Source organism: Melopsittacus undulatus, chromosome 12, assembly GCF_012275295.1.
Source record: "Melopsittacus undulatus isolate bMelUnd1 chromosome 12, bMelUnd1.mat.Z, whole genome shotgun sequence".
Taxonomy (NCBI): domain Eukaryota; kingdom Metazoa; phylum Chordata; class Aves; order Psittaciformes; family Psittaculidae; genus Melopsittacus; species Melopsittacus undulatus.
In genome coordinates, this window is record NC_047538.1 from 13,714,937 (window position 1) to 13,740,623 (window position 25,687).

Here is a 25,687-nt window from a genome sequence, read left to right on the forward strand (position 1 = left end):
CTGTATTTCAAACTCATACTGTCTTTAGCTTAACAGCTGACAACCTTGTCTCTTGTAGCTTAGAAGAAAACACATGGGGTTTGCTACCTTCCTGAATGATCTCAAAGGCTTCAGACTGAAAGACCTCAACTGAAACACATACCTCTGCTAGCAGCTCTGCAGTGTTTTGTTAATAAAAACATGAGTCAGGATCTGTCAGTATCTTTGGAAAGATGCCCAGAGAAAATGCGTAGTATTGAATACCAAGATATCTACACTAGCAACAGACTCCTTGAAGGCTGAATACTTGCTGAAGGAAGAGATGCAGCAGAATAAAAAGACCCCAGATCCATTAAGCTGGACTGGTGCACCTGCAGGTTGCTATAGCAAGTGTTAATTCACTCCACAAACCACAGCCTAATCACTCACTACTGATACAGAGCAATCTGGCATTGTTAGGCATTTTCCAGCCTTATGTTCCATAACATTTTATCACAAATTCAAGATGCCCCAGTTTCACTTTTTGGGAATAATTGAGATGGAAGCAGCCCTGGAGTACTCTGTAAAGCAAGAAACCAGTCAACTTAGAACCAAATGACAAACCAAGCACAACAGGAAGGACCTAGAAAGACTGAGGTTCTATATGGGGAATAAATCCTGCCACAGGGTAGTATGCAAGCTTCCTAAACTGCTTGATATGTGAACCTGGTATGTGCAGTGCTATTTGTTCTAAGATTTGCAAGATTTCTAGCCTGTTTTTTTTTCAGTACAAATTGGATCCACTCTCATGCTGGTTTAATCACACCAAGAGGCTCTCAGTGGCCAAGTTCTAGCCTGCCAATTGAAACGTCACACACTGAAGAATAAACATTAACTATGCAGCAGCTGAACAGTCAGCTTTACCCAGGTATATCACATGTACCCAAGTACGAAAGTTATCCCACTTATCTAGGTGGGATATCAGATGACAAAGTTGGACTTGTTTGTCAGTGTTAAAGTTCAAAAAACAGATCTTTTCTGCTTCCGAGTTGCTGGTTTTGCCCAGGGAAAGTTGTTCCTTGTTTCATGCAGCCTTATTAAGGGAACCACGTCATGCTGGAAGTGCTAGTGCTCAGCATTGCAGTTGCTAAAAAAAGAAGCTACTAAATCAAAATTAAGTTTTGGACCTCAGAGTTACTTCTGTCTTCCCTTTTCATAATTTGTACAAACTTAAACAGGCTCTATCTGCCTACAGTTTTTATTTTTTAAGGAGCAAAATGACTTTGGAACATTTTCCTCTGCTGTGCTACCATTTAATTAAGAGAGCCCTAAAAACAGGGGAAGGAAAATAGAAGTCTTGTAAAAACATGGTGTAGCCAGCAAGAAACAGAACTTACCCCAGTGATGCATTCCTCCTGAGTTTAACTCCTCCCAAGTTTAGAGGGGTGGCTCATCTGGCCCAACAGCACAGACAGCAGCAGCTTTGTCAGACATTCTTCCTCCTCTTGTGTTTGTACCAAAAGAAACCAGTAACCTTTACAGACGCAAGGGAGCAAAGGATAGTGTAAGGAGCTCAAGTGCTAGCACAGAGTGAGCAGCTAAATACAGGTCAGAATTGTATGCCAAAAAGAGCACATGCCCTTGCAGTCATTTCTGGAGAGATCAGTTTCCACCTGGCTCACAAGCATTAAAGTGGCTGCAGAGCAATGTTTGCTAGTTGCTTGTCTCCTCTGATGCAGAGCTGTAGCTGCCTGAAGTGTGCCAGAGGAGGGAAAATTCCCCTAAAGTCTGACAAATTGCAAGAGCTATTCTAGAAGGAAATCCATACTCTGTTTCACATAGGAAGAGCATCAGTGGGTAAAAGCTGTGTTCAGATGAGTTACTATTTGACAGTCTTGTAAGCCTAGAACATGCATGAACAAATCATTCTACTTGATAACCCTAGCACCATCTCACTGAAGCAGGGGGAATGAGTGAGCTTAGTTTCAAATATTTTCTGCAAAATAATGTTATGAAAGTTTTCAAAACCTTGGCTGGACACGACAAATTGCATTAAATCCTCCACTTACCCCACCAGAAGAGCAGTTATTTCCTGCTTAGAATGACTTAACTATTAAAGAAACAGTAAAGGACTCTGGTATGCAAGAGTTTGTTCCACATTTCAGGTACAGTTGCACTGCACCAGGAGTATGTTTTTGGATGCATTTCAGAATGCAAGATCACAAAACTTATAAAAGTCATTACATTTAGCAAGAGCTTGAGCTAGCGGGAGAGCAACTAAAGCAGAACTATTAATCAGAGATGGCAGCTTTGCTTTCCTTGAGAACGTGGTTATTCCTGTAATTAGATTTCTCAAGTGAAGCTATTAAGGATCCCTAAGCTAGCTCCAGTTCTCCACAGGTCATAAGCTGTTCTAGTATTTAATTGAGCAATCCACTGTACTCCACCATTGTTACTATAAATCCACAGTAAATTTGTAAGTTGAGAGGAAGGAAACTGACTGTCATATTAACCCTTAAGATGGCCTTCAGTTCTAGGTGATTTACCCAAATTCCTTTCTACCCACAATGAACTGGTTACAAAACCTAACTACCATCTGCCTGGAAAGTAGCATGCTACCTGGCTAATTGTCACTACCTGGCTAGGTGTAAATCCAGACAGTGCAGATTTGCTTGAAGTCATTAGCTGCTCAGTATTTCAGACTGAGCTGTTGTGTGCTGATCAGTCTAAAACTCAGGTTAATATGTTGCATTAATGCTTGAAGCATTCTGGCTTGCGTCAGGAAGGTGGACACCATATCTGTGCCATTGCTGTTGCAGTGCTGTGACCAAGAGTGACAATATACTAGACAAAATGGTGCTAAAGCATAGCCTGCTGTTACTGATTTCACAATCCTGTCAGTCTCTACTAGTTGACACTTTTAGATGTTTTGCCCTGCTCAAGTAGAACTCAGTATGAAAAGGTATAGCTTACCACTACCACTGCTGAATTAATGCATTTTAGCAGAGAAAACATAAACTGCAATATCTCCCTCAGTACAGGGCTGATGCTTTTCCAGTCCTATGAATAAAATCATGTAAGCCTATGACTGCCTGCTGCAGCATGGCATCCACATGTGACAAAGCATGCTGATGTGTCCAGTGAAGAGACCATAACTCCCTCTTAATTGCTAAGCCATTCATCTTAGATGATTTGGCACAAGTTTCCCTCTTCCTGCCTGACACCCTTAGTTGTCACATTAAGAAATCTAATGCTAACAGTGGTAGTGTATTACTACTAACCAGTCCCCATCCCCAAGATATTAAGACTAGAACCACACAGTAGATACTGCAGTTTTACATTTATAGTTGGACTTTTATAATATTCAAGATTAGCACAAGATTCATAACCATAAATTATACATTGTTATCTAAGTACATAAAACGTTAATGATACATGTATTTGAAGTGGCATGAAGTAATAATACATCCCTGTTGGCATTCTCAAAGAAAGAGGTGGGTGATGGACATGCTGTTGATACAACTGCAGCATAGCAGAACCAAGTCACCACACCCTGATAGTTCAGGTGGTGCTGACTCTGCCCACCAGACAGGGGCAGAACATGGCGTGGCAGGAAGCCAATGCCAGAATCAGTTAAAGGTGCAAATACGATGTCAGGATTTGGACCCTCTCTACTGCCTCAGTATTTTAGTAGTGCCCCCCTCTCCAACCCTGACACTGGACTCTTGCATCTCTACTACTTTGGCAGCCCATGCACACTCCAATGTTCACTTGCCACACATAGCTGAGGTTTCCTTTAGTACCATTTAACGTCAATAAGTAACATGCTCTCTTCTTGTTAAACAAAAAGGATCTGGGAAGTGTTTTCTCTCTGGCATGAGAAGATTTATTTTCTTCAAGTCTCAGATCTACTCCAGAAAAATACAGAACAGACTCCAATAGCATTATTATCCAGAAAAGGAAACTTTCCCAATGTTCCTCTAAACATTCAGAGCACAAGTATTAGAAAGCCCATTTTCTTTTGCATGTAAGAGTGCAAATAAAATGGGGTACTCAGATGTACACAAGCTTTCAACAATTCATTTTTAACGAGATGCTTCACTGAATTGTTAACAACCCTGCTACTTCAGTAGCTTCAGCTAAAGCTTTAACAACTTGGTGCCAGGCAATTTCCCAGCTGCCGTCAATGGGCTTTGCAAAAGAAAGAAAAAATACTCTCTCTTCTCCCTGGCCTCAAGCAGTTATTGCTATATGAGTTAGTGAAATAGTGCCTTAACTTCAGACAAGAGTCTCACAATGTCATTAACAAAAGCTGCCTTTCAGAGGTTGAAATGTAACCGGACAATAATCAATAAATAACAGTAACAGGCATCCCGTTGAAGTCTCCTCACTGAGCCAGGCAGCAAGTGTGTTCAGCCAACAGAAGGTCATCTGTGCCTTTAGGACCATTGTACACTTCTTGGAGAAGTTAAAAAGGGACGGGAAAGAAGAGAACAGAGACAGTGAAGGTCTGTCAGAGAGCTAGTTACATATTGAAACCATAAACAGGCGGCTGGGTGAATCCTGGTGCTGTGTATCCATATGGGAAGTTTGCCTGGGGAGGTACTGCACTTGGGCCTGCTGTTAACATCAGCTGCTGGCCTAGAAAAGCATGAGGGGAAAAAGAAGAAAGTTAGTTTAAAAATCCAAACTTCCCTAAGGTTAGGTGTACTATGGGACAGGATTACAGGCTTTAACTAAACATCAGTCACTATGCAAGCACACACTAACAAATCATACTGGTACTCAACATGCACTGCGGAGTGGGCACCTAGGCCATCTGCTCTTGCTACCAGAAAACTACAAAGCAAGGCAGGATTCTGGGGGAAGTATTAACTGATCTTGAAGGTGTGATAAACATGGCTTGTTTTGAAGAGACCACAATGAAAGCCAAACAAATTGATACTATTTAATCCATGCATGGTCAGAACTGACGAGTAAAGCAATTCAAGAAAGCAGTTAGATCTGTTAGGTCTCACAGTCTGGAGAATGTTGCAGAAGGCCTGAGCATACCTGGACAGATTTGTCTTCATCACTAGGACCACACATGCCTCATGCATATGTTAAATTCAGGTTAACATTTACATCAGACAGTAACCAGTCACATCCTTCCCTTACCAGCCACTTCTAGGTGCTTGTTAGCAGAGTGCCTCTTCAGAAGGGCTTCTAAAATAGCAGCACACTTGAGGGCAGCCATGCTTTTTTGGCTGCATGTGTCTTAAAATGGGTGAGCTAGAAAGCCAGTCTGCCTTTCTACTTGGAAGAGCAGAAAGCAGACACATTCCTCTTAGACAGGAATGACAGGAAGAATTGACATGCTAAGTTATTCTTGGGGTTGTGCACACCTTGATACCCCCTGTCCTGTTATCATACTGAAAGACTATTCCTAAGCTAGAGTTCCAAGCCATGTAAGAGGAGCAATACCTTAGCTGAAGAGTATAAGTACTGTAAGAGTGAAATGTCACTTCCACATATGCAGTTCATCTGGCAGAGACAACCATTTTATGATCTAGTTGAAACCAGTTTGCTTTGACAGGAGATAGCATTTTAAGTTACCTCCACAAAAAGAGACCAGAGTGACAATAGGTAATTAAAACCAAGTCTTTCACCTACCAAATACTATTGGAGTGGGTTCAGTTACTTGTTCCTCTTCTTTTCTTAGGCTTTCAGAAGCATCAAGTTTATCCACCTACATTGAAGTGAACAGGAGATTCATGAAGACCTTGTCTAGGAATTGCACCATTGTGTGAAGCTCTTTCATGCCCGGTACCTTAGCTAGCAAGTGCTCCTGTTATTAGTCCAAACTGGAGACTATGAAAGCCTGCATGTTCCTAGCAAACTATGTTGCAAACTTTCCCTCCCAATTTCTTTAGGTTTACTGCAATAAGCAATAGCTATCAAACATAGCTGAGATCATCATTACCTTCAAGTGAAACATGTTTTGGGGCCCTATTCTAGTCACTGGTAACTTCATGACCCAGAAAACAAGCCCACCAAATTGCAGTTTCAAGCATGATCTCAAATGGGCCTAATCTACACTTATCTATTAACTTGCAGCTCCTCTCCCCTTCAACAAGAGCACTCAGATATTTTCAAATATTCCAGACCCATGAAGTTTGATCTTATTTAAGACTAAAGCCTAACCTGGCCTGCAGAGTACTGGTTTAACCATATTAGCTTCACACAGATTCCTTCTAAAGGAAAAACTAGAACCATCACAGAAAGTGGTCTAGTAGTATTGGCTTTATACAGATGCCAGTGTTGTGCCAAATAAAGCTCTGTTCATGCTAAACACATTTGTGAAAGTGCTATGCTAAATAATGCAGAAGCCCTGAACACAGCTTTGAAATGTGGGAGGGCAGGGGGAGTAAACTGAGAAGGCAACACTACCTTCCTTCTCTCAGTTTTAACAAGTTATGTCTTCCATAAGAGAGCCATTGACACTAAAGACTGCAATGCATAAAAATCATACAGCTTCACATCCAGATACAGGCAGTTCTTTCACTATATTTCACTATTCATTCACTATATTTCACTTACTCATCCTCCTTTCCCACTGCAAGAACCAGTATCTGGTCCGAGAAGAGCTGCAAGGGGGGCCTTTAGTATACTTCAGAGATGTTATCTAGATCTGGTGTTTAACAGTTCCCTGGACTTTTTGAAGTTTGCAATTCAAATCAGTAATTTGAGTGCCACTAGGTCTTCAACTGGTTCACTGACAGCTGCCAGCCTATCAGCTCTTCAGGATAACATTGAAAACTGGTGTTACAAATACTATGCAGATTACTATGGATCAAAGCAACTGAGAGCTACCAGTTACAAAACTTGTATTGCTCTACTTAACGACCTGGGATTCCCACTGTCTCTTTACTGCTCCCCCTAAAGCACTCCGGAACTTTGAGCAGAAGTGCAGTTACTCCCTCTGATGGAGAAACAGCAAGCATGCTGAGAGCAGATATCTTGCAGAAGGGACAAAGGAGCTCCCTGGAAAAGCCTATTTGCTGCCTGGAAGTGATGTTCAAAAGGTTTCCAAATGAGTGTCATAAGCCTGGGTGTGCCTGGCTCCTTCAAAAGCACAGGCTACTCTGTGCTTTAACACCTCATTATGCATAAAAGAAATGTAAGTTTTAGAAGACATACACACCCTTGCTGATAAACCAGTCTATTCTTTTGTACTTTTGAAGTTAGTTACGTGACAATTTTAGACATACCACATTTATAAAGCCCATTCTCCAGTTCCATGTTTTGCAGTTAATTCAACAGACTAAATTAGTTCCACTGTAAATGACTTTCACCATGCAGATTTTCCTTCTGACAAGTTATCCCATATTTAGTACATGTGATTACTTGTAAATCCAACCAGCAGTTTAAAAAACATTATTTTAGACCTAAACCTCACATGAAAGTTCAGATGAACTTGTGTGGCAAGTTTCTCAGCAGAATATGATGAGGAGGTGGTGTTTTAGATCTGTGCAAGTACCTTTGTTATACTAACAGGCAAGAAGTTTACAGAAGCTTTAAGCTACTATTCAAAGTCACAATGCCTGAACGACTGCACACTTTAATGATCTACAGGATAACAAGCAATTTTCACTTGGAACAAATCCCATTACATGGCAACTGCTTTTGTTTATTTTAGAACATCCTCCCCATCACAAGATAGCTGTTATGTATCAAACAGGAGCCCAAACACTCAAGTCCTCCTCAATCACTTGCTTGTTTCCCATGATGAGCGGCAGAATCTGGTTGGATTTTCAAGTTGTTCGTGAATAGTTATCCTTTTAGCATTAGAAAGTGAACAGGAAATGAGTTAGAGCTAAATTACACTGCTCTTCTGGCAGAAGCTACAGCTAGATTCCTGTAAAAGAAACTTAGGGTATTGAGGGACACAAATGAACACAGAGAGTTTGAAATCAGAGTGTCACCTTATAGAACAGCCCATCAACCTGCAAGAAAATTCAGAGGGGAATACTTAACATGATATGATTAGAAGCAACCTGAAGCAGTCACTCTTATTTTACTCATTTTAATGGAGTTCTTTACAGTCCTATGATGTCCTATGCAACCATAGATCCTTCTAAGGAAGGATCTTAGCTTAGTATCTTTAAGCTGTTTGAGACAAGCGTTTCAGGACCACATATGATCAGAGTATCTCATCTCTCTAACTGAGGACTAGCTGTTGGCATCAGTATTGTACAGCCCAACTAAAGTTTTGTTTTCCATTTAAAAAAAATAATCTTCAGCAGACTACTCTTATGGCTGATGTGGGAATAGCATGTAGTATTAGCTACTCAAAAGCTATATTCTCTGTAACAAGAAAAGAGTATTTTCATAGTTAAAAGTAAACAGTGATACAGTACACCCTCACCACAAATTTTCAGCTTGAACTATGGAGCTGCTCTGAAGAAGTACAGTTGCTTACATCCACTGTTAAAAACACAAGTTTAACTAGAACACCTTTCAAGTCCTAATGCATCTATTCATAAGTTTTGCTAGCTAGCCTGAAATGATTAAACCCACAGAACTTTATATAAGACTTAGTCTTATGAGGAACAACAATATTCCAAATACACACATAAAGCTCTTGTTTGCATAATGCTAATCACCCAGCAGACTAGAAGTGTTAACTTCTTAGCCTATGCAATACTCACTTTGGTAAGGTACTCTCTCATCACTTGGATGAAATAAGGCATTGCAAAGTCCATGATGTTATGCCTCCATGCCAACTCAAGTACTACATCTGGGTGCAGCAAGTCATAACATGTGAAAAGGCAAGCTGCAAAGCACTCCTGCTTGCCTTCTTCCAGGAACCATTGAAGTAGCTTCTCAGCTAGCTCTGCATCTTTGGACTCTGCAGCATACTGCATAGCATCCTACAGAAAAGAACAGCAGTTAAGCTTTACATCTTGCTCTACATCTTATGTCTACATTATTGCTAGCTAGAGAAGCCAGGTATCTGGCATATCATGAATTCTTTAGCTTGACTCCTACAGAACATGACTGGTGTTACACTACATGCACTAAACTAAGTCCTCTTATTTTGAGGCAACCCAGATACTTGCATATTAACATTATCCAACAAGCTTTCCTTAAGTACCTGAAGTAACCCAGTGAGATTTTGCTCAGTTTTGTAGCAGAGAAGTAAACAATCTTGCTGGTAACCCACCTATCTCACCATTGGATATTAAGGATTGCCCAGAGCAGAAGAGATTATACCATCAACTGCTCATTATGTGGCAAGATGAAAGACTAGCTCTCCAACACAGTAGGTAAAATCTGGTCCATGTGAACTCACTATGAGCTTGAAGACTATACCACTGCTCTCATGTTTCATCCGTACCCTTAACAAGGGAGGAAGTCTTCAGTTCTGTAGAGGATGTTCTGTACCAATACAGATCAGTGTCAGATGCCCAATGATATAGATAGAACTCCAAATATAGAATAACACTATGAAATTAGATTTAGGATACACATTAGAAATTACAAACACTTCTGCTCTAAAAGTCTTTCCTTAAACATAAGTGAAGGGCAAAGACAAATTAGAACTCCAAGGCTGAAACTAGCAAAACACATTTAATATCCAGAATATGTATGCTTCATAGCCCAGACTTGTTTGACCATTAGGGAGAAAGGATGCATTAACTCACCTTATACAGACGGTCTTTCTTGCACAGCTCCACACTCTGCTTCCAGCGGTTGTTACCCTTATACAAGTATGCTGCAATACGCCTAAATTCAATTAGTTCATGCTTTTCCAGACGTTGAGCCAATGTTATGTTATCAAAGTTGTCATAGGCATCAATGGAAGCTCTCAAACCCTATTTGAGAGAAAGTTGTTACACATGCTTCCAGATAGTAGCAGACAAGAACTACAGTAGAAAGCATCTAAGCACAGGGCACAAGTGTTTAGGTTCTGCCAGCTGGATGTTGATACTATGGCTACAGCTTGTTTATTCTGTGTATCTCATACATCTCTTCAAAAGATGATTTTTAACAAAGCAAGATGCTAACTTGGTCATACTGGCTCCACTTCATAGAACAGAGAAGCTAGTTACCTTAAGAAGACAAAGTATCTTCCAAACAGCAGCCAGTTGGGCGAGAAGCAAATCTGTTTGCAGAAGCCTTGCCCAGAGGAGTACAGACACTGACCTTTGTGAAGTCTGTTCTGAGAAAAACAACTCTGGCACCTGCTTTGTTTGCAAATCAGTGTCTCAAGACTCCTGTCTGCAAAGGACCCAATTCCACCCCCCCTCTATTGCAGAAGTTGTCTTCTACTCTAAAGAATTACTGTGTCAGCTTGGGAATATCCAAACTATGGCCTTTTCTTGGTTGTTGGAGAAAGAGAAGCATCCCTCAGGCCTAGCAATCTACTTTGTGGGGCTCACCTGGAAATCTTCCTCCTCTGTTAAAAGGTTGTTTAGAGCTTCATTAACTCCTTTGTTGTTGTGGTTCTGGACTGAACGTAGATAAGGCTTCACTAAAAGTAGCTGATTAACCTGGAATTAAGAGGTTTCCAATGTAAGTGTACCGACCCAAATCATTCTATGATTCCATGACACTTCTTATTCCTGAAGCAGATTCCTACTTGTTATTGCAAGAGTTTATGCTTACTGTCACAAGCCTTCAATGCACCTTGTATTGCTGGAAGTAAAATAAAAGAGCCCCCTATGCCAGTTACACAAACTCTTCCAGTGTTTCCCATATCAGACCAGGATCAGGTTGCTTCTCAGTCCTTTGTACTGAAGGGAAAGCTACCTAGGCAGATGTCAATTCTTCTTTTCCAGCCAGAGACTTAACTTGAGCAAGAGGATTTCTTGTTCATCTACCATCTCCCAAACTCACCTTTGAGAAAAAATTGACTGTTCTGGTGTGATCCAGTCGTGGAGATAATACAAGCAGGAGATCATTGATCAGCAGAGGTTTGTAGTCTAAGTAGAACTGCAAGGCTTTGTAGTACAGCTCCACATTGGCAACCTGATGTGGATAAACAGTAGTTAGCACTTCCTCACAAGTAAGCCTAAAGGTGCTTAGTTGGGACCACTTGGCACAAAATTTATCTGACTCCTAAACAAAAGCTGAAGTTTCCTTTTAGAGGCCAGAAGTGTTACACCTACATGCAGAATTATTGTTTGTCTTATGACTTCTTGTGCCATCTGCTTACCAGGGGTACTACAAACTAATTCTAACCCATCAACAGTTGAAAAGATCCTGGCGCGTCCAAGATCCCAATACAGCTAACATGACCATTTGCTGAACTCCTGAAACCAGTAAAGGCTGTAGCCTTAACCAGTTTAAGTTGTTGCCTTGAAACCCTTAAGACCAATAAGAATGCATTCAGTCTCAAATCTTGTCTAAACTATCCATCATTCACTATTTATGAGACCACAATTCTCACACTGAAGCAGCTGGAAACATTTGCAGATATCTTTCAAAACCAGTCAGAACCTCAGACTAAGCCAGCAGTCAGCTCAAAGGTATTAACGAGGTTATGCCTCTTGCTTGTGACCTATGATCCTGAGCAGTCTCTGAAAACATTCTGAGCTTGCTGCTGCCACTCAACAAAATGTGCTGCACAGCAGAAAATGAAGGGTGTAAGATTAGATTAATTCTTATGGTAAACTGATGGGAAGTTGTTTTAAGTACAGCAGGAAAATAGAGCAGTAGCTTAAGAAAATTCATTCCCAAAATAGTAATTCTGTTGTGCATTTTTGCCTCAATTCTGAAAGAAGCTTTCAGCACTTTCAGTTAACTAGTTACTTACCTTAGCAATTATGTCTTTAAACTGTCCTTCCTTCCAGGCATCAGTGGGATGATTCATCATAGTGATTATTGCATTGTCATACTCCTCATACTTGTCATAGAGGAATACAAGTTCTGCCCAGAGATGAGCCTGTTCTGCAGCTCTGAGCACCTAATAAAACCAAACAAAAATATCAATTTGATTCACTGACAACTTTCCACCTTTACTTGCAGTCCAGCTACCTTACTGCATACCTTTGGAATATTAACTCTAGACCAGAAGAGCTCCAGATGTTCCCTCATTTTCTGAGGCTTGAATTTGGAGTATAAGATGGCAAGTTCAGTAAACATGCCCATGTGAGCACGCTCTAGGCCCAAAGCAGCTTCCAAGAGGCCAATCAGTTCTTCAAAATATCCACGATCCTGGATGTTTGGAAAATAAGGATTAATTGCAAATTTATGACCAGCTGGCACTTAAAACTCACTAAAATGCATATTTATTTACATCCAACATGCTTTTTTTCTCTCTCCAAATGAGAGTGCTTAGATTTCTAAGACATTATTCCAGTGAGAAAACAGAAATGTAAATGATGGGACAGTGAAAACCATCACCCTTCCATTACTACAGAAAAAAGTGCATGCAGCTATTAAGAAATTGAGGTGGAGGAAGAATGATTTTAAAGATCAGCTCCACAGAGTAGGAGGTGTTATCTGTGACCACTTCAGCAGCAGATACAAGTCTGCTGTCTAGAGACTTCTAGGATTTTACAGTAGTCTAACCTGATAGTAGCTGATCAGCTCTTCAAGTTCATCAGCATGGATGACTATGTGTAAACCACCAATCTGTGCCAAGCGGAATTCTTCTCCATCTACACAGGCGAAGCACACCTGTAATGAGAGTTAGCAATAGTCAGTTAACAGCAGAACACAGCAATTCTTAATCTCCTTATATTAAAGGGGAACTTCATTAGCAAAGCTTTACCAAATTTGAGGCTTACATACAGTTCCAAGTTGGTATTTCCATGCTGCTTGTTCTGGAACTGAAGTCTCTGATTTTGCATTGTTTTGAAATTCAACTTTATCATCTTCAGTGAAATTACAGCTTATAAAGCTACAGACATACTTTATAGCCAGAAACAGTTAGCAAGCTACTATCAGAACTAAAGCAAGATGCTCAGAAACAACAATAAAGCACGTTTCTAAAGGCTATTAATAAACCTGAGTTTAAGTTACCTCTTTCCATGTCCTTGTGCTATTGGCTTTGCGGCCACTGTCCACTGCTGCCTGATACTCTCCAAGGTGCACCAAGGTAGATGCCAGTCGAGCAAAGTTAGACACATTGTTATAAAGTAGTTTTGCAGCCTCATACATCCCCTCTTCGTAACAGCGATCACCAACCTGGATTAGAAGTTCAAGGCAAACAAAGGTAACAACAAGAATCAGGAATCAGCTATGTAGCATCATACATGGTTCTTGCGGATTAAGACATACCTGTTGTATATGGGCATTATTAGGGCCACTAATAAACTCTTCTAGTTCTGACAGACGATTAGTTTTTGCCAAAGCAAAAATAAGTTCTGTCTCTACATAGGACTCTCTAGCCTTCTTCCTGGCCATCTGCAAGAACTTGACAAGGTCCTCCCAGTTATCTTGAAGAGAGAAAAGATATTTAAGGTCCCCTTATTTAGTCATTCTGTATATTGCTCACCTTGCCCACCTTAAGAACAGTTTTTACTAGTAGCTTCAAGAATTTCCTCTATCATGACACTAAGCCATTTGCATTTGAGTTACAGAATTCCCTGTCACAGTACCAAGTCACCTTCACATAAGGCTGAACTTCTTGCAATTATTCTACAATCCAGCTGGCAAAGAGATTCTGCTACATACAGCTAAATAAATACATTACACTTGGCAATAATTTGGACTGGTATTACCTAAAATATCTCCACAGGAAGGTCTATCTTTGGCATAGCAACACAGACAAGCTTGTTGACAGGAATTTCACTAAACATTGACTCATCGATTCCACGCACTCACTGTTCCCATTTCCTCTGAAACAGAATTTGTAAGCCTCAAGAAACCCTGCTACTTTATGTGGATGCAATAACCTAGCCCATATCAATCTAAAGTTTGAGGATGCTTTGCATTACCATTTCTATTTGCTGCCTGAACAACTTCCATGTAGGCAGATGGATCATCTGCCTTTATATAGGAGTCAATGGCTTCTTTCACCAAGTCCTTCTGGAGCTGTGCTCTGGCTAGCTGGCTCCATACTGCTGGTTCATTACACCGCTCTGCAAATTCATAAGCACGGTCCAAGTTGCCAATGTGCTCGATCAGCACCTGTTTGAAATTGAAGTTGCAAGTTAAAAATCAAAGTTTTATAACATTGTCCTTTCTAACAGAACTCTTCCTTCATGTGTATACACTGTTCTGGGTAAGCAATGTGAAGCTAACTGCTTGGAGAACAACCATTTCTGCCCAGTGAAGTAGAGGCAGCAAGAATAAGACTCTTACTGCTACCGATTTCTCCTCTATCTTACAGGAGTCAGTATTGGTGGCCTGAATACAATGCCTAGTAGCATTTGCTTCTCCTGTACCTTTCAAGTACGAGTCTCCAAGGCAGTCACACTCAATCAAATGCAGTGCACATACCCCAAGCACACAAGTACAAAACCCCAAAAGTTTTTTATTATTTTGACCCGATCAACCCCTGAAATCTTTATTTTGACCTTTTTTTTGCAATTCTTTGCATATAATCCCACTTCTCCCTGCAACTTGGTATCACACAGGATCTGTACATCTCAAGTCTTAATGATTTAAGTGATGATCACTCCTTGAGAATCAATAACAGTATACTCTGCATTCTGTTACTGACACTCTATACCTTCATGCAGAAACCAACCTCACCTGTATTGCTGAAGTATTAACATCAAATTTTCTAAATATAGCAAAGGCTTCTTCATACAGCTCATTACTGATGGCAATGTTTGCAATATCTGGGGCATCATAGTTATCCAGTCGATTGATGTATTCCATCACACGAGTGCGGTCAGCCTTAATGGCAGTCAGGATCAGCAGATTCTGGAGATTCCTTTGGTTAACAGAAGGCATGGGCTATAAGCATTGCAGGTTACACCTGCCTGAGTGACATATATTGTACATGCAAAAAATATACTCTCTTGCTGGCACTAGCAACCACCTTTTATCCCCAGATTGAGAACCTCTGATACCTGTCTTCAGAAAAATTGCTTACCACTATCAAGTGTTTTCTCAACATATCACTGCTAACTGCATGGTGTGAACTAGCTCTGTTCTTAAAGCACAGAGCACTTTTTCTGCTTTTTCACCCGATTACACATTTAAGAATGCTTAGGTCTTACAACCTACTAATAACTCAGGTTACTTCAACCTTAAAAAGGGCACTTAATAGACTAAACCTGTGGACAAAGCTTTCTTCTTACCTGTGTTCACTGAATACAGAATTATCCAAGACAATTTTTTCCAGTAACTCAATCAATTCATTTGGCAGGTCAGCAGTCATGAAAGCTTTCACAGTTACAGAAACCTCCTCTGGATCCTGTGTCTCTGATAAAGCTGTCTGGACAACCTGGTTTTGAAGGGAAGAAAGAATAAATGTTTTCCACAAATGAGAAATTTGCCAACCTATTCCAGTGAACCACAAATTAAGGCTACAGAACTTCACAATATTTCATCACAGACAGCAAAAAGAGCCACTTCTATACTGGATATAGCTATTAAAGTCACACCCTGGGTCTGTACATGGAGCAAATTCACTAGACATAGATCAATCCACAGGACAGAAATAATATCTTACTGGTAACTAAATTTTCTGACCATGAAGGTCAGAATTAGCACCTGCCATTCACACTGTTACAAATTTCTGTATGGTTGAGATGGTGCCTCTAGAAACCTTGCTAAATAAAGACAGTTACTTCAGCACTCCATAATATTTCTTAGACATCCTGAACTGAAAGTTCAGCCTTTGTGCTGTACCTGGTCAATAAGCTGTCGCCTGAATGGGTTGTTTTCTTCCAGAACATTTGCCCAGAGCTCAGGATCCTTCCTGCGCACCAGATAGCGAGCCTCACTCTTAAACAGTGAGTTCTCATTGCAGACCTGTAGAAGTTACAAACATTAGCATTAATGTGAAAGGTCAGTACCACAAGACATATTTAGCTAGCTATGAATCAGGCAGTCTAGAAGACTGACTAGAACTAATTGCTGACCAATACTAAATGTCACAGACAGGTTCTTACCCAACCTCTGATCTGGAAGGCTCATGGAGAAGGTCTCCAGCAGAATTTCTATAGCTTCTCTTGTTTTTGCCCAACACAAATACCGTGACAGTGGCTTCACAGTAACTACTTGCTTCTGTTTGAAGTGAAGACCTGCAGAAGCCTGAAGAACTTAAGTTTTAAATCTAAAAAGGGAGCCACTTGCCTGGGCAGTGTTAAGTAGTGAACTGAGGAATAGTGCTGGTGTTTAAAGCTAGAAATTGGTTACAGGTTTGGTATCATTAGCTTTACACTAGAAGTGCTCAGAGTAGCAAGTGGCTTATACTCCTCTGTTAAAAATGTTAAGGGCAGAGAATAAATGTGAAATCTCTTACCGAAGTGCAGTAAGGAACAGTTATGAGTTATGATCCTATTAGTACCCCTAGCTTCAATTTTCAACTAGAAGAGTAGAAGCCTGAAGACTTATTTGATTTTCTACCAATAGGACATGTTTTGTTAGTTTCCAGATTAGCTCCTGGAATCTCAAATATTTTGCTGTAAGCAAATCAGTAGTAGCACAATTTTGCTTTATGTTGTACACCTACTAGTTGCAGCAGCTGAGCCCTCTAAGAGGCAACAAAGTCTGAAGAAAAATCATTACAGGAGGATAATCTTTTCATAACCAGAAACACCTGCTCAGAGCATCAGTTCAAGGAAGAAACTGGTACTGACAGGTTTTTATGGCTAACTAGAAAGTTAAAGCTTATCCTAGCAATGTTTCCTAGTAAAAAAAAAAAAATCTCAGAGCCACCTTCATATCCCAAAATAAGAGCCATGCATAGCCAGCCATTTCTTTTTACAGCTACAAAGAAGATATTACTTCAAAAATAGATGCTTCAGGCTGGAAAGTCATCCATTTTCAGCAGCAAGCCTGGATTATACCACCATTCTAACACTCACAGTGTAGGCATTTATTTCCTTTCAACCAGGACAAAATGGCTAGTTCTTACCCCCACACAGCTGACATTCTTTGCACATACGAGTATGGAAGCGCAGGTAGGAGGAGAATGTTTTCTTTCTCAACAGTCACAAACACTACAGTCTGGCATTAAGCTCTGGTGTTCAGTTTGAAGTTAGGATGTGTTTGGAGAACCCTGGGAATTTCACTTGCCCCTGAACTTCTGAGGGAGGTTCTAAGAATCAACAAGCTTAAGATAGCAGAGGAATGCTATCAGAGTAAGTCCTTGCAGTTTGACTGTCAACATTTATTTTCCTAATTCTACTTAAATAATGGAGCAATCTAAGGGTCAGCCACAGTAAGGGAAAATTACAAGTCCCATTCTAGTTTCAGGGAATCTTTTTCTCCCACTGTAGGGTCAGGCAGGTCCCTTCTGCTGATCAAGTGCTCAAGGCTCAGAGAAGAACACAAATTAACAAAGCTTTAGCAGTAGGCATGTTCATTACCTGAGCTCAGTAAACTATTTAGTTTTGAGCAGAATCAGTGGATGAAAGACATGGATAGTACCTTAAAGGTGCAGAGTTAAAAGCTTTTAGTTTGGACACAAAGCATAGGAGTTCTGATCAATATAAAAATTATTGTCTCCATATAAAAAAACTGTCTACCTCAACTCCTGAGAATACAAGACGGGATTCTGCAAATGTTAGACAAATAGCCAGCTAGGATTCCACTTCAGGCAGCAAATAGTTCTTTAACATGTTTATAAATGGAGGTTTTCTAACCTTTATGAGTTCCAGATCACATTGCCCTCTCTCATAAGCAACGCAGGCCAGATGAGGGTCCCTCTTCTCACAATATTTGCCAACTACACGGCTGTCATAGTAAGGATTCTCACGAAGGAACCGCTCTGGATTATTATTACTGTCAATGTAGATTTTGGCTAAGGCATTATGAGTCGCAGGTTCTTCACAGCCTTCATGAATCCTTGATTCAAGCCATGGCAACAGCAGCTTAAGCCTTTGAAAAAGCAAACATTTTAGGTTTATAAGTCAGACTGAGGTATGCTTGACAGCTACCCATTAATACCTGGCTTTCCCATCAAGAAAGGCTGCTGGTTAGACTTAAAAGCAAAGACCAGGCAGTTGTTTTTAACAAGTCTTGAATGGAGGGCAGATCTGCAATTTACTATCAGGGGAGGCTGAAAATACACCTAATTTTGCAGTCTTTCAGTTGTTCTGAGCTGGCTCTTCATACTTGAAGCTATTTGTTCATTTTACAGGTAACTACAAGCTAATTACACAAGCTGCTGTGTGCTTACGAGACGACTGTTAAGACAGTTCTATTCAGATTTACTCTGAAGGCACATCCCATGGTTGGCTGTACAGGAAGTGTTCAAAGTCATGTTATCCATCATGTAGTGCTGTCAGGCACTCCTATATGGCCCAAATAATCAAGAGTTACTAACAAATCTAAGCTGCTTTTCTATAAGGAAACATAATATTAGCATTGTATCATTCAACAAAACTCCATCCAATCCAACTTGGGTGTATAGCAGGGTCATGAAAGCCCAACACTGGTGTCTACAGATACATTCGTGTTACCGATTTCTTTTTTCCACTTCAGCCACCAGCTCATCTGTGGAGAACTGGCCTCTAACCACCATGATCAAGTTCTTAATAACATCTTCAGAACAATCCACATCAAGAAGCCCTCCAACCACTGCTGGTATACGGCTAGGATTCACCTAGAATAAGCCACCATCATTAAAATTAGTTATTAGAATTACCAACAACCCACCCCCAGTATTCCACAAGGGAAAGTTCTAGTTAGCAATTTAAACTATGCTTTACAGCAGAAAATGTTAAGTTACTAACACATGTGTATAGACATTCCAGGAAAAACTACACTTACAGATTTGTAATAGACAAAAGACTTTGCATGGTGTATGAGCATAAAAAAAAATACAGCAGATCTGCTTTAGTCTACTGAAAGTTAAGCTCCTTCTAAGAAAGGAAAGAGCAAGAGCTTAAGACTGGATTCTCCTTACCTTCTGTACATAAATCTCTATATACTTCTGCAGGTTATTGCGATATAAGTACAGGACCAGGTCATGAACAAAATCAAATCGATCACAGACAATGATCAGAGGAAGCTGGTCTGTGAGCTTTGCCTCCTGTATTGTGTACAAAGAACAAAATTAAGCAACCACCATTTGCTGAAGTGTTTTCAAAGCAGGAAAGTCTGACCATTACATTCAAATTCAAGACTGCCAAGCAGACAACTAGCTTCAAAAGCAAGTTATCCACTATGATCACCATGCAGTCCATCTTTCAGCTGAGTTTTAAAGTTTAGGCTTTTCATGAAGTGCCACATTAGGCCTACATCTCTAGCTTCAAAATTACTATCAATTCACATATCAACTCAGAAGACAGTTGCTGGGCCAAGCACTTAGCAATGCAAAATGAAATGGCACTAAAATCCCCTTTTACCAGTTACAAAGCATGCAAAGTGTTGTAATATAGGTTGATTCTAGTTTTAATGAGCTTTGTCTTGCCTTGATAAAGCTCCTGCTGAATACTTCAGCGTATTCTTGCCTTCTGCCAGACTGAATTGAACTATTTTTTAGGTGACAACATATTCTCGAGTTTGGTACAAGTTATATCATACAGGCTAGTTATAAAGGAATGGTGAATTTGAGCTTATTTTCCCAAAGGAAGCTTGTTATATGTCTGGAATAGGATCAGGCTCCTATTCCAGCTACACAGTAGACTGCTTGCAGCCATGCCAGCTAAACCTTGAGCTGGTATTTTCCTCCACTGGAAGGCCCTAGTTCTGCTGCTAAGCAAAACATACAGAGAACTGCTCAATCTACTGGACAGAATATTTACCTTCAGGAAGTTCTTCACCCGTTCTGGGTTATAGCAGTTACTTTCACGGCAGATTCTTTCCACTTCCTTTATCTGACCGGTCTTGCAAGCTGCCTGGATGTACTTGAAGTGAACATCTGGATCCTGGCTGAAGTTTACAATGGAACCCAAGAAATAGAACAGTCCTAGAAAGAGTCACATTTTTAACAAAGTTGAAAGAATAAGTGAAGCAAATGCAGACTGTACAGGCTTCAGCTTACGACTTATTTCAACCCTGCAGGGAGAGTAGCTTCCATTCAACTGTAGGAGAAGTCATAAGGATTTTTCCCCTTATTTCAGGTTTCACCTTTCTTATCTTTACTCAGGAGGGTTAAGAAACTATCTAGAACAAGCTACCCCTGGAACTCACCGTGATGAGCTCACTTCACTAAATGCATCCTAAGGTGCAGTCACCTTAGGACAAGTGACAAGTACCTCTCCTGTAAAAGTTATAATCCTTAGTATTAGTTTCAATCAAGTAGTGCTTCTAAGTAAGCTGCTTCCCTCTAATACTGTACCTTCATAGCTTTTGAAAGATTCAAAAAGCTCCACAAGAGACTGGGTACCAAGCTGCTCATGGTATTTAGAAGCAACTTGCACACAGAGCTGCAGGTTTTGCCTAATGTTGGCTGACAGCATGGCACGCAAACATTCCACAGAGTCTTCAACTGAGAGGGAGCCAAAGAAGTTCACAAGCCACTGCAAAGAGAAATAATTTTTACTCAGTAAATTATACAGTATTTGATTGTCTTCTAAAATATTGCAACTAGCTGGAGTTTCTACCCCAGCTACTAGAGAGGTCCTTCTATCTGCTAAGGCCTAAGGCTTAAACACATCCACCATCTTTGTAACTACAGAAATGCATACTCAAAGAAAGATTTTAAAGGTCCACCCAGGAAACTGAGGTCAGATTTAAGCCACCAAAAGTACAGATTACAGTTTTATCATTAACTGGACAAATGTTCTTGAATCACAGCTATGTGTGACACTTCAGTATCTACAATCCATCTTCTAGCAGCTGCAGAGATTTTAGCAGCTAAAGAACTGCTAAAGAGCATTTGCTTCACTTAAGCGTTCACTTTCTTATTCTGTGCAACAGACTTACCTCAGGATTCAAGAGGTGAGTATGAACAACAGCACGTTTAATATCATAGAGATCTGTGTAGTGTTCCAAAGCCCGCTGGAGCAAGCCTGCCTTTTCACATAACTGGGCAATATGAGCACGATCATAGTGTGTAAACATTTGGTTTCCAAGAATGGCATCTGCAACCTAGGAGATTACATTTCATATTCAGACTGTCAAAAGAATCATAGCAACTCAACCTAAAAGCTGTTGAGTCACAGCAGTGACTCACTAATAGTCTTTGAATTTGCTAAACTACTAGATGTCAAAATCACACATAATACTTGTGCAAGCCTACTCCTGTCTTCCCCTGACTTTTTCCAAAAACTAAGTTAAGAGGTCTTACCTGTGGGGCATGAATCAAATTCATTTCCAGGAGACGAGTCTGAAGGTGACCTTCTGCAGGGCGGTTATTCTTCAGGGCATCCAACAGAAATGATGTGCACTGCTGAATAAGACTGTTCTCCATGAATACATCCACAATCTGTTGAGAAGTCAGAGAAGGGGGTCTATATATACCCGTGTACATTTATGTGTATATACTAATGGCCTGGCTAGAAAGGCAGCTCATCACAGCTGCTACAATCCTATATTCCCTTTGGTTTTGCCCAGATTTTGCTACTCACTCTATTACATAGTTTTAACACAGCATGCAAATCCCAGCCCTTCTCTCTTGTTGGGATAGCAGTTAAAAGAAAAGCCAAGACTTTCTAAAAGTAGCTTCAAGTATTTAATAATGCAAATTGTTGCCTTATTTCTCTGTCCATTTAACCAGAAGTGGCCACTGGCAGCAGCATTCAACCTAAATTTATGTGCTCATCTTCCTCTAAGTACTCTACATGATACGAGTTAATGTATGCTTCATTAAAGCCATCAGTAGGACAGTAACACTATTGCTTCGAGTAAGACTGTGGCAGATTCACTATCAGTATCACAGTAGTAAGTCAGAAAACTTTCACAAGAACTTGAGAGCACACTTCCCTCCTAAAGACTTAATCATAACCAAATGTGACTAGAATAATTTAGTCACTTTTCTAACCAACCCAACTAAGGACTTGAACTGGCCTTACCAGTTCCCAGAATGGTACTATGCTATTACCTCTGTCTAGAAAGAGACCAGTACTCTTGTTGTAGGCATCACCTGGTTAATGTTAGCCAGTGGCTCCTCATCCTGTACCAGCATCTGAGAAAACTGCAGGCCTTGATCTGGACTGACTCTCATCACACTTCTCAGTAAGAAGATCCAGTCTGGGGTATAGCCAACCTAGAGATTTCAGAAACAGTCACGCATGTTTGGGAAGCTTTACATGTCCTTAAGCCTTCAGATTCTTTTAACATCGGCAGTATGAACTGTTGCAAGGTTGCCATGCCCAACCCCTATCTTCCAGGAATTCTCAGACAAAAGCACCACTTCTCTATTCACACAGAAATTCAGTATTCACCTACTTAGCAACCGAACTTGTGCCAGGGCTTCTCTCTTTCTACTTAGAAAACTTCTAAATCATTCAAAATCAATTTACAAATCTTTCAGCAGTCTTAAGGTACTATCTATTAAGTAATGTCCTAAATTTACAAGTGGACATCTGGCAAACTGTTTTGTCATCTGTCAAAAACAGTCTCATGAGTTTAGGAGAACTCTTATCTTTATTCTCTAGAATAAGCTTGAGCCAGTCCATTAATTTGATAGCTCATAAAATCCCAGATGTTCTCAATTTAATTTTTTGCAGACTGCTCAGACCTTAGTTGTACACTATGATTTGCACTATGACAATGAAGAAAAACACTCTCTCAATCTTGCCTACTTATCAGTTTTAAGTAACAGGAATTAAACTTATCTCACAGAAGATAGCTTGAGAATGTACACATTCAACTTAAGATAGAGCCTAGCAGTTTGTGATAAACAACTTTACCTTTTTAGCATACAGCACTATTTTCTGGAATTGACCAGTTTCAGCGAAGCACTGAATCACTTTGTTTGGCACATTAGCACGAAGATAGACACTGAGTGCAAGGGTTGGGTCAGCTGTCTTCACCAAGTCTCCCAGCTCCTCTGAGCACTCCAGCTGAAGTCAAAAGTGGTATTTTGTCAAGCACAACAACTCAGAGATGGTAGTATCAACAGAAGTATTGTTCACACAGTTGTTACAAGGCAACAAGATTAAAGCTAGTGTCAGATCAAGCCTACCTTGTCTTCCTTCAGCCACTTCTCCAGAAGCTGCTTGCGGCCCTGCTGTAGGACAGGGCGACAGAGTTCTAGAGACTCAAACTTGTTCAGCTGCCCCTGGTCAAGCAATATGCCAAAGTACTGGAGCAGGGGTGAGGCCTGCCCAGGCTGAGCTGGTACACTTTGGAACTTCCTGATTGTATCACTAGTACGTAGGATTCCCTACAGAGGCACAAGATAGAGAGAAGCAAAGTTTAATTAATGAAGGTTGAATAATATTAGTCAAAATCTAGGTGTTAAGCTTTACACTGAAGCATCTCCTCTTAAGCCTTCAGGGTGAACATTATTCAAACCAATGATGCTCTAGGAAGAAGTCAGTGGCCACAGCAAGTCCAGTCTGTGCTTGGATGAGTACAGCACATGGTTCTTTATGGGATACAGGATATTACAACAATCACCAAACTGCAGCGTAGTAAGGCAAGTATTGCAGCACTTTAGTTTTTGACTGTCAGGTACTGAAATTAGCAAGTGAGCTAAGCAAGTCCAGTAAGCTAAAGCAAACCCCTAACCCCTATGACTCCTAAGATTTACCTTTGGAGCTATTTACCTTTGGTGCAGATGCAGCTACTTTAGCAGCATCTGCATAGCTTCCTTGAGCAAAGAGTGTGTTGAACTTTCTGGCAAATAATTCCTCTGCCCCGGCTAAATTACTCCGTATAGCCATGCGCAGGCCTAAGTCAGGATTCTGGAGAACATTCGTAGCATAGTTCACTATGTTGTCTTCCTCAACACATACAGAAAGCACCTGCAAAGGACAAAAGGCATACTGAGTACTGTCATTTCCACAACTACTGTGAAATACAGTTCCTCCCAAGCAGTTCTATACTAAGAGAGGTTAAAACCTGACTAAATAGTTCCTTGCTCCCTTCCATGACACTTGTTGCATCAAGTCACTCATTCTGTTTGTTACATTGCATCTGCGCTTTAGAAGGCTGAAAACCAGAATGCTGGATTTGTTACCTGGCCTTTTTTATTCACACCAATAATGCCTGAGGTAGGTTCATGAGGAGCTGTGACAAAGATAGTATCAGCACTAATACGGTTCATGTAGATGCATACTCCAGACTCCAAGTCATACATGTGAATGTATCCATACTTCGTGATCAGGTAGATAACACCATGCTTAATTCCAATCTGACAAAAGATGGAGATTTATTAGTCAAGACTAAGACTGTAACAGTTAAGTAAGCTGCCTTTAGCCTTGTCACAAGCCAGTACTGCAGTGACATGCCTTTGCACTGACACCAAGAACAAATATAGTTTCAGGCTTCTTCCTTACAAACTCAGAGCAGTGAATAACTTTGTTGGTCATTTGGAGCCACATGTCCACTGAACAGAAAGGCTGAAAGGAAATTAGAATTCATCTGCAGCAAAAGACATACTCCTCATCCCAATAAGCAGGGCTAAGGAAGAAAGTCTGGGCATAATTTGCATTCTAGTCTAGATATGTCAGCATAATTTTCTGTTCCAAAAATGTAAATGAGATAAACCCACTGTTTTCCAACAAGGCCTAACCAAAGCACCAACAGAATATAAACCAAACCCAGGTACCAAGTACTCCATTTTACCTGTCAAGTCACTTCAACTGGGGAGGCTTTCAAGCTAAAACGGTCTTCAGTCAAATAAGTACTTTCACTTTGAAACAAAAGTACTACTTCAGATGCTTTCTTAATGAAGCCTCTGAAGTAGAGCCACATGACTCCTGTCATGTAGATAGCTTGCTTTGCTGACCTTTGTTTAAGGCACCTCTTGGTTCATTTATAAAGTCACTCTATTAGACTTGTCAGCAGTTGCATGCTGAGAAATTACACAATTCATAGTCCTGTACACATGCTAAGTGAAGGTCCATCAAGGCAATCAGTTATGTCCTTTCCTAAAGAACCTCCCACTAATGTCCCAGATTGCCTTTTCCTGTGTTGATACTACAGGAGGTATGCTGATATGGGACCCCGCACTCCACTGGCCTTTACAGTAATGAAATGCCACTTTCATGTGAAGCTACATCATATTATCTAGAACTCCAAACATCAGTAGGAAGTTCAATAGCCAAGGCAATGTTTAGAGACATTCTACTGAAAGACATTATTGAGTTTTTTAGGGGCCCTTTTTTGTTGTTGCTGGGTTTTTCTTCTAAGGGTTTTGTTGAAGGTTTTTGTTTTCTTTCTTTATACAACCTCAAGTTGATGTATCTGTAGAAATACTGGAACACTATATATTTGAGTTACATTTTGGTGTCCAGGCTACCTCCCACAGATCTATGAACCCTCCCAGAACTAGGAGGAGTGACAGCAAAGCATTAGCAGAAAGCGTTCTTTATAATAGACATGGCAGCTACTTGCCAAGTTATAAAGTTCCCTGGGTCAAACACTTACCTGCATTGCCACAGGAAAGTCAGTCTGTGCTTCAGGTGGGAAAAACACATCAACAGCTTTCTTAACAAATGGCTGATTTCCAGTAGCTGGCTGACCTACTTCAATTATGTGTAGCTAGGAATAAAAAAGT

The 25,687-nt window shown here is 40.4% G+C and overlaps 1 protein-coding gene across 2 annotated transcripts in view; it reads right to left on the reverse strand.

The window, feature by feature from the left end:
- Nucleotides 1-3,283: 3,283 nt before the first annotated feature.
- Nucleotides 3,284-25,687, reverse strand: part of CLTCL1 (clathrin heavy chain like 1) — a 36,369-nt gene continuing 13,965 nt past the window's right edge. Inside the window, exons 5-33 of one of the 2 annotated variants that reach the window (XM_031047764.2) lie at nucleotides 25,558-25,671; nucleotides 24,146-24,319; nucleotides 23,733-23,930; nucleotides 23,147-23,347; nucleotides 22,872-23,024; nucleotides 22,103-22,225; nucleotides 21,308-21,445; nucleotides 20,944-21,108; nucleotides 20,357-20,537; nucleotides 19,821-19,984; nucleotides 18,980-19,105; nucleotides 18,534-18,676; nucleotides 17,715-17,949; nucleotides 15,754-15,876; nucleotides 15,201-15,346; nucleotides 14,647-14,830; nucleotides 13,887-14,079; nucleotides 13,228-13,385; nucleotides 12,970-13,134; nucleotides 12,517-12,624; nucleotides 11,992-12,159; nucleotides 11,759-11,908; nucleotides 10,840-10,971; nucleotides 10,383-10,493; nucleotides 9,645-9,815; nucleotides 8,649-8,870; nucleotides 5,607-5,686; nucleotides 5,116-5,204; nucleotides 3,284-4,599 (exon numbers count right to left, since the gene is read on the reverse strand). In XM_031047764.2, coding sequence (XP_030903624.1) covers nucleotides 4,484-4,599; nucleotides 5,116-5,204; nucleotides 5,607-5,686; nucleotides 8,649-8,870; nucleotides 9,645-9,815; nucleotides 10,383-10,493; nucleotides 10,840-10,971; nucleotides 11,759-11,908; nucleotides 11,992-12,159; nucleotides 12,517-12,624; nucleotides 12,970-13,134; nucleotides 13,228-13,385; nucleotides 13,887-14,079; nucleotides 14,647-14,830; nucleotides 15,201-15,346; nucleotides 15,754-15,876; nucleotides 17,715-17,949; nucleotides 18,534-18,676; nucleotides 18,980-19,105; nucleotides 19,821-19,984; nucleotides 20,357-20,537; nucleotides 20,944-21,108; nucleotides 21,308-21,445; nucleotides 22,103-22,225; nucleotides 22,872-23,024; nucleotides 23,147-23,347; nucleotides 23,733-23,930; nucleotides 24,146-24,319; nucleotides 25,558-25,671 — 4,431 coding nt within the window. In that variant the 3' untranslated portion in view covers nucleotides 3,284-4,483. The remainder of the gene's footprint in view (nucleotides 4,600-5,115; nucleotides 5,205-5,606; nucleotides 5,687-8,648; nucleotides 8,871-9,644; nucleotides 9,816-10,382; nucleotides 10,494-10,839; nucleotides 10,972-11,758; nucleotides 11,909-11,991; nucleotides 12,160-12,516; nucleotides 12,625-12,969; nucleotides 13,135-13,227; nucleotides 13,386-13,886; nucleotides 14,080-14,646; nucleotides 14,831-15,200; nucleotides 15,347-15,753; nucleotides 15,877-17,714; nucleotides 17,950-18,533; nucleotides 18,677-18,979; nucleotides 19,106-19,820; nucleotides 19,985-20,356; nucleotides 20,538-20,943; nucleotides 21,109-21,307; nucleotides 21,446-22,102; nucleotides 22,226-22,871; nucleotides 23,025-23,146; nucleotides 23,348-23,732; nucleotides 23,931-24,145; nucleotides 24,320-25,557; nucleotides 25,672-25,687) is intronic. The other variant, XM_005147762.4, reaches the window with a different exon arrangement.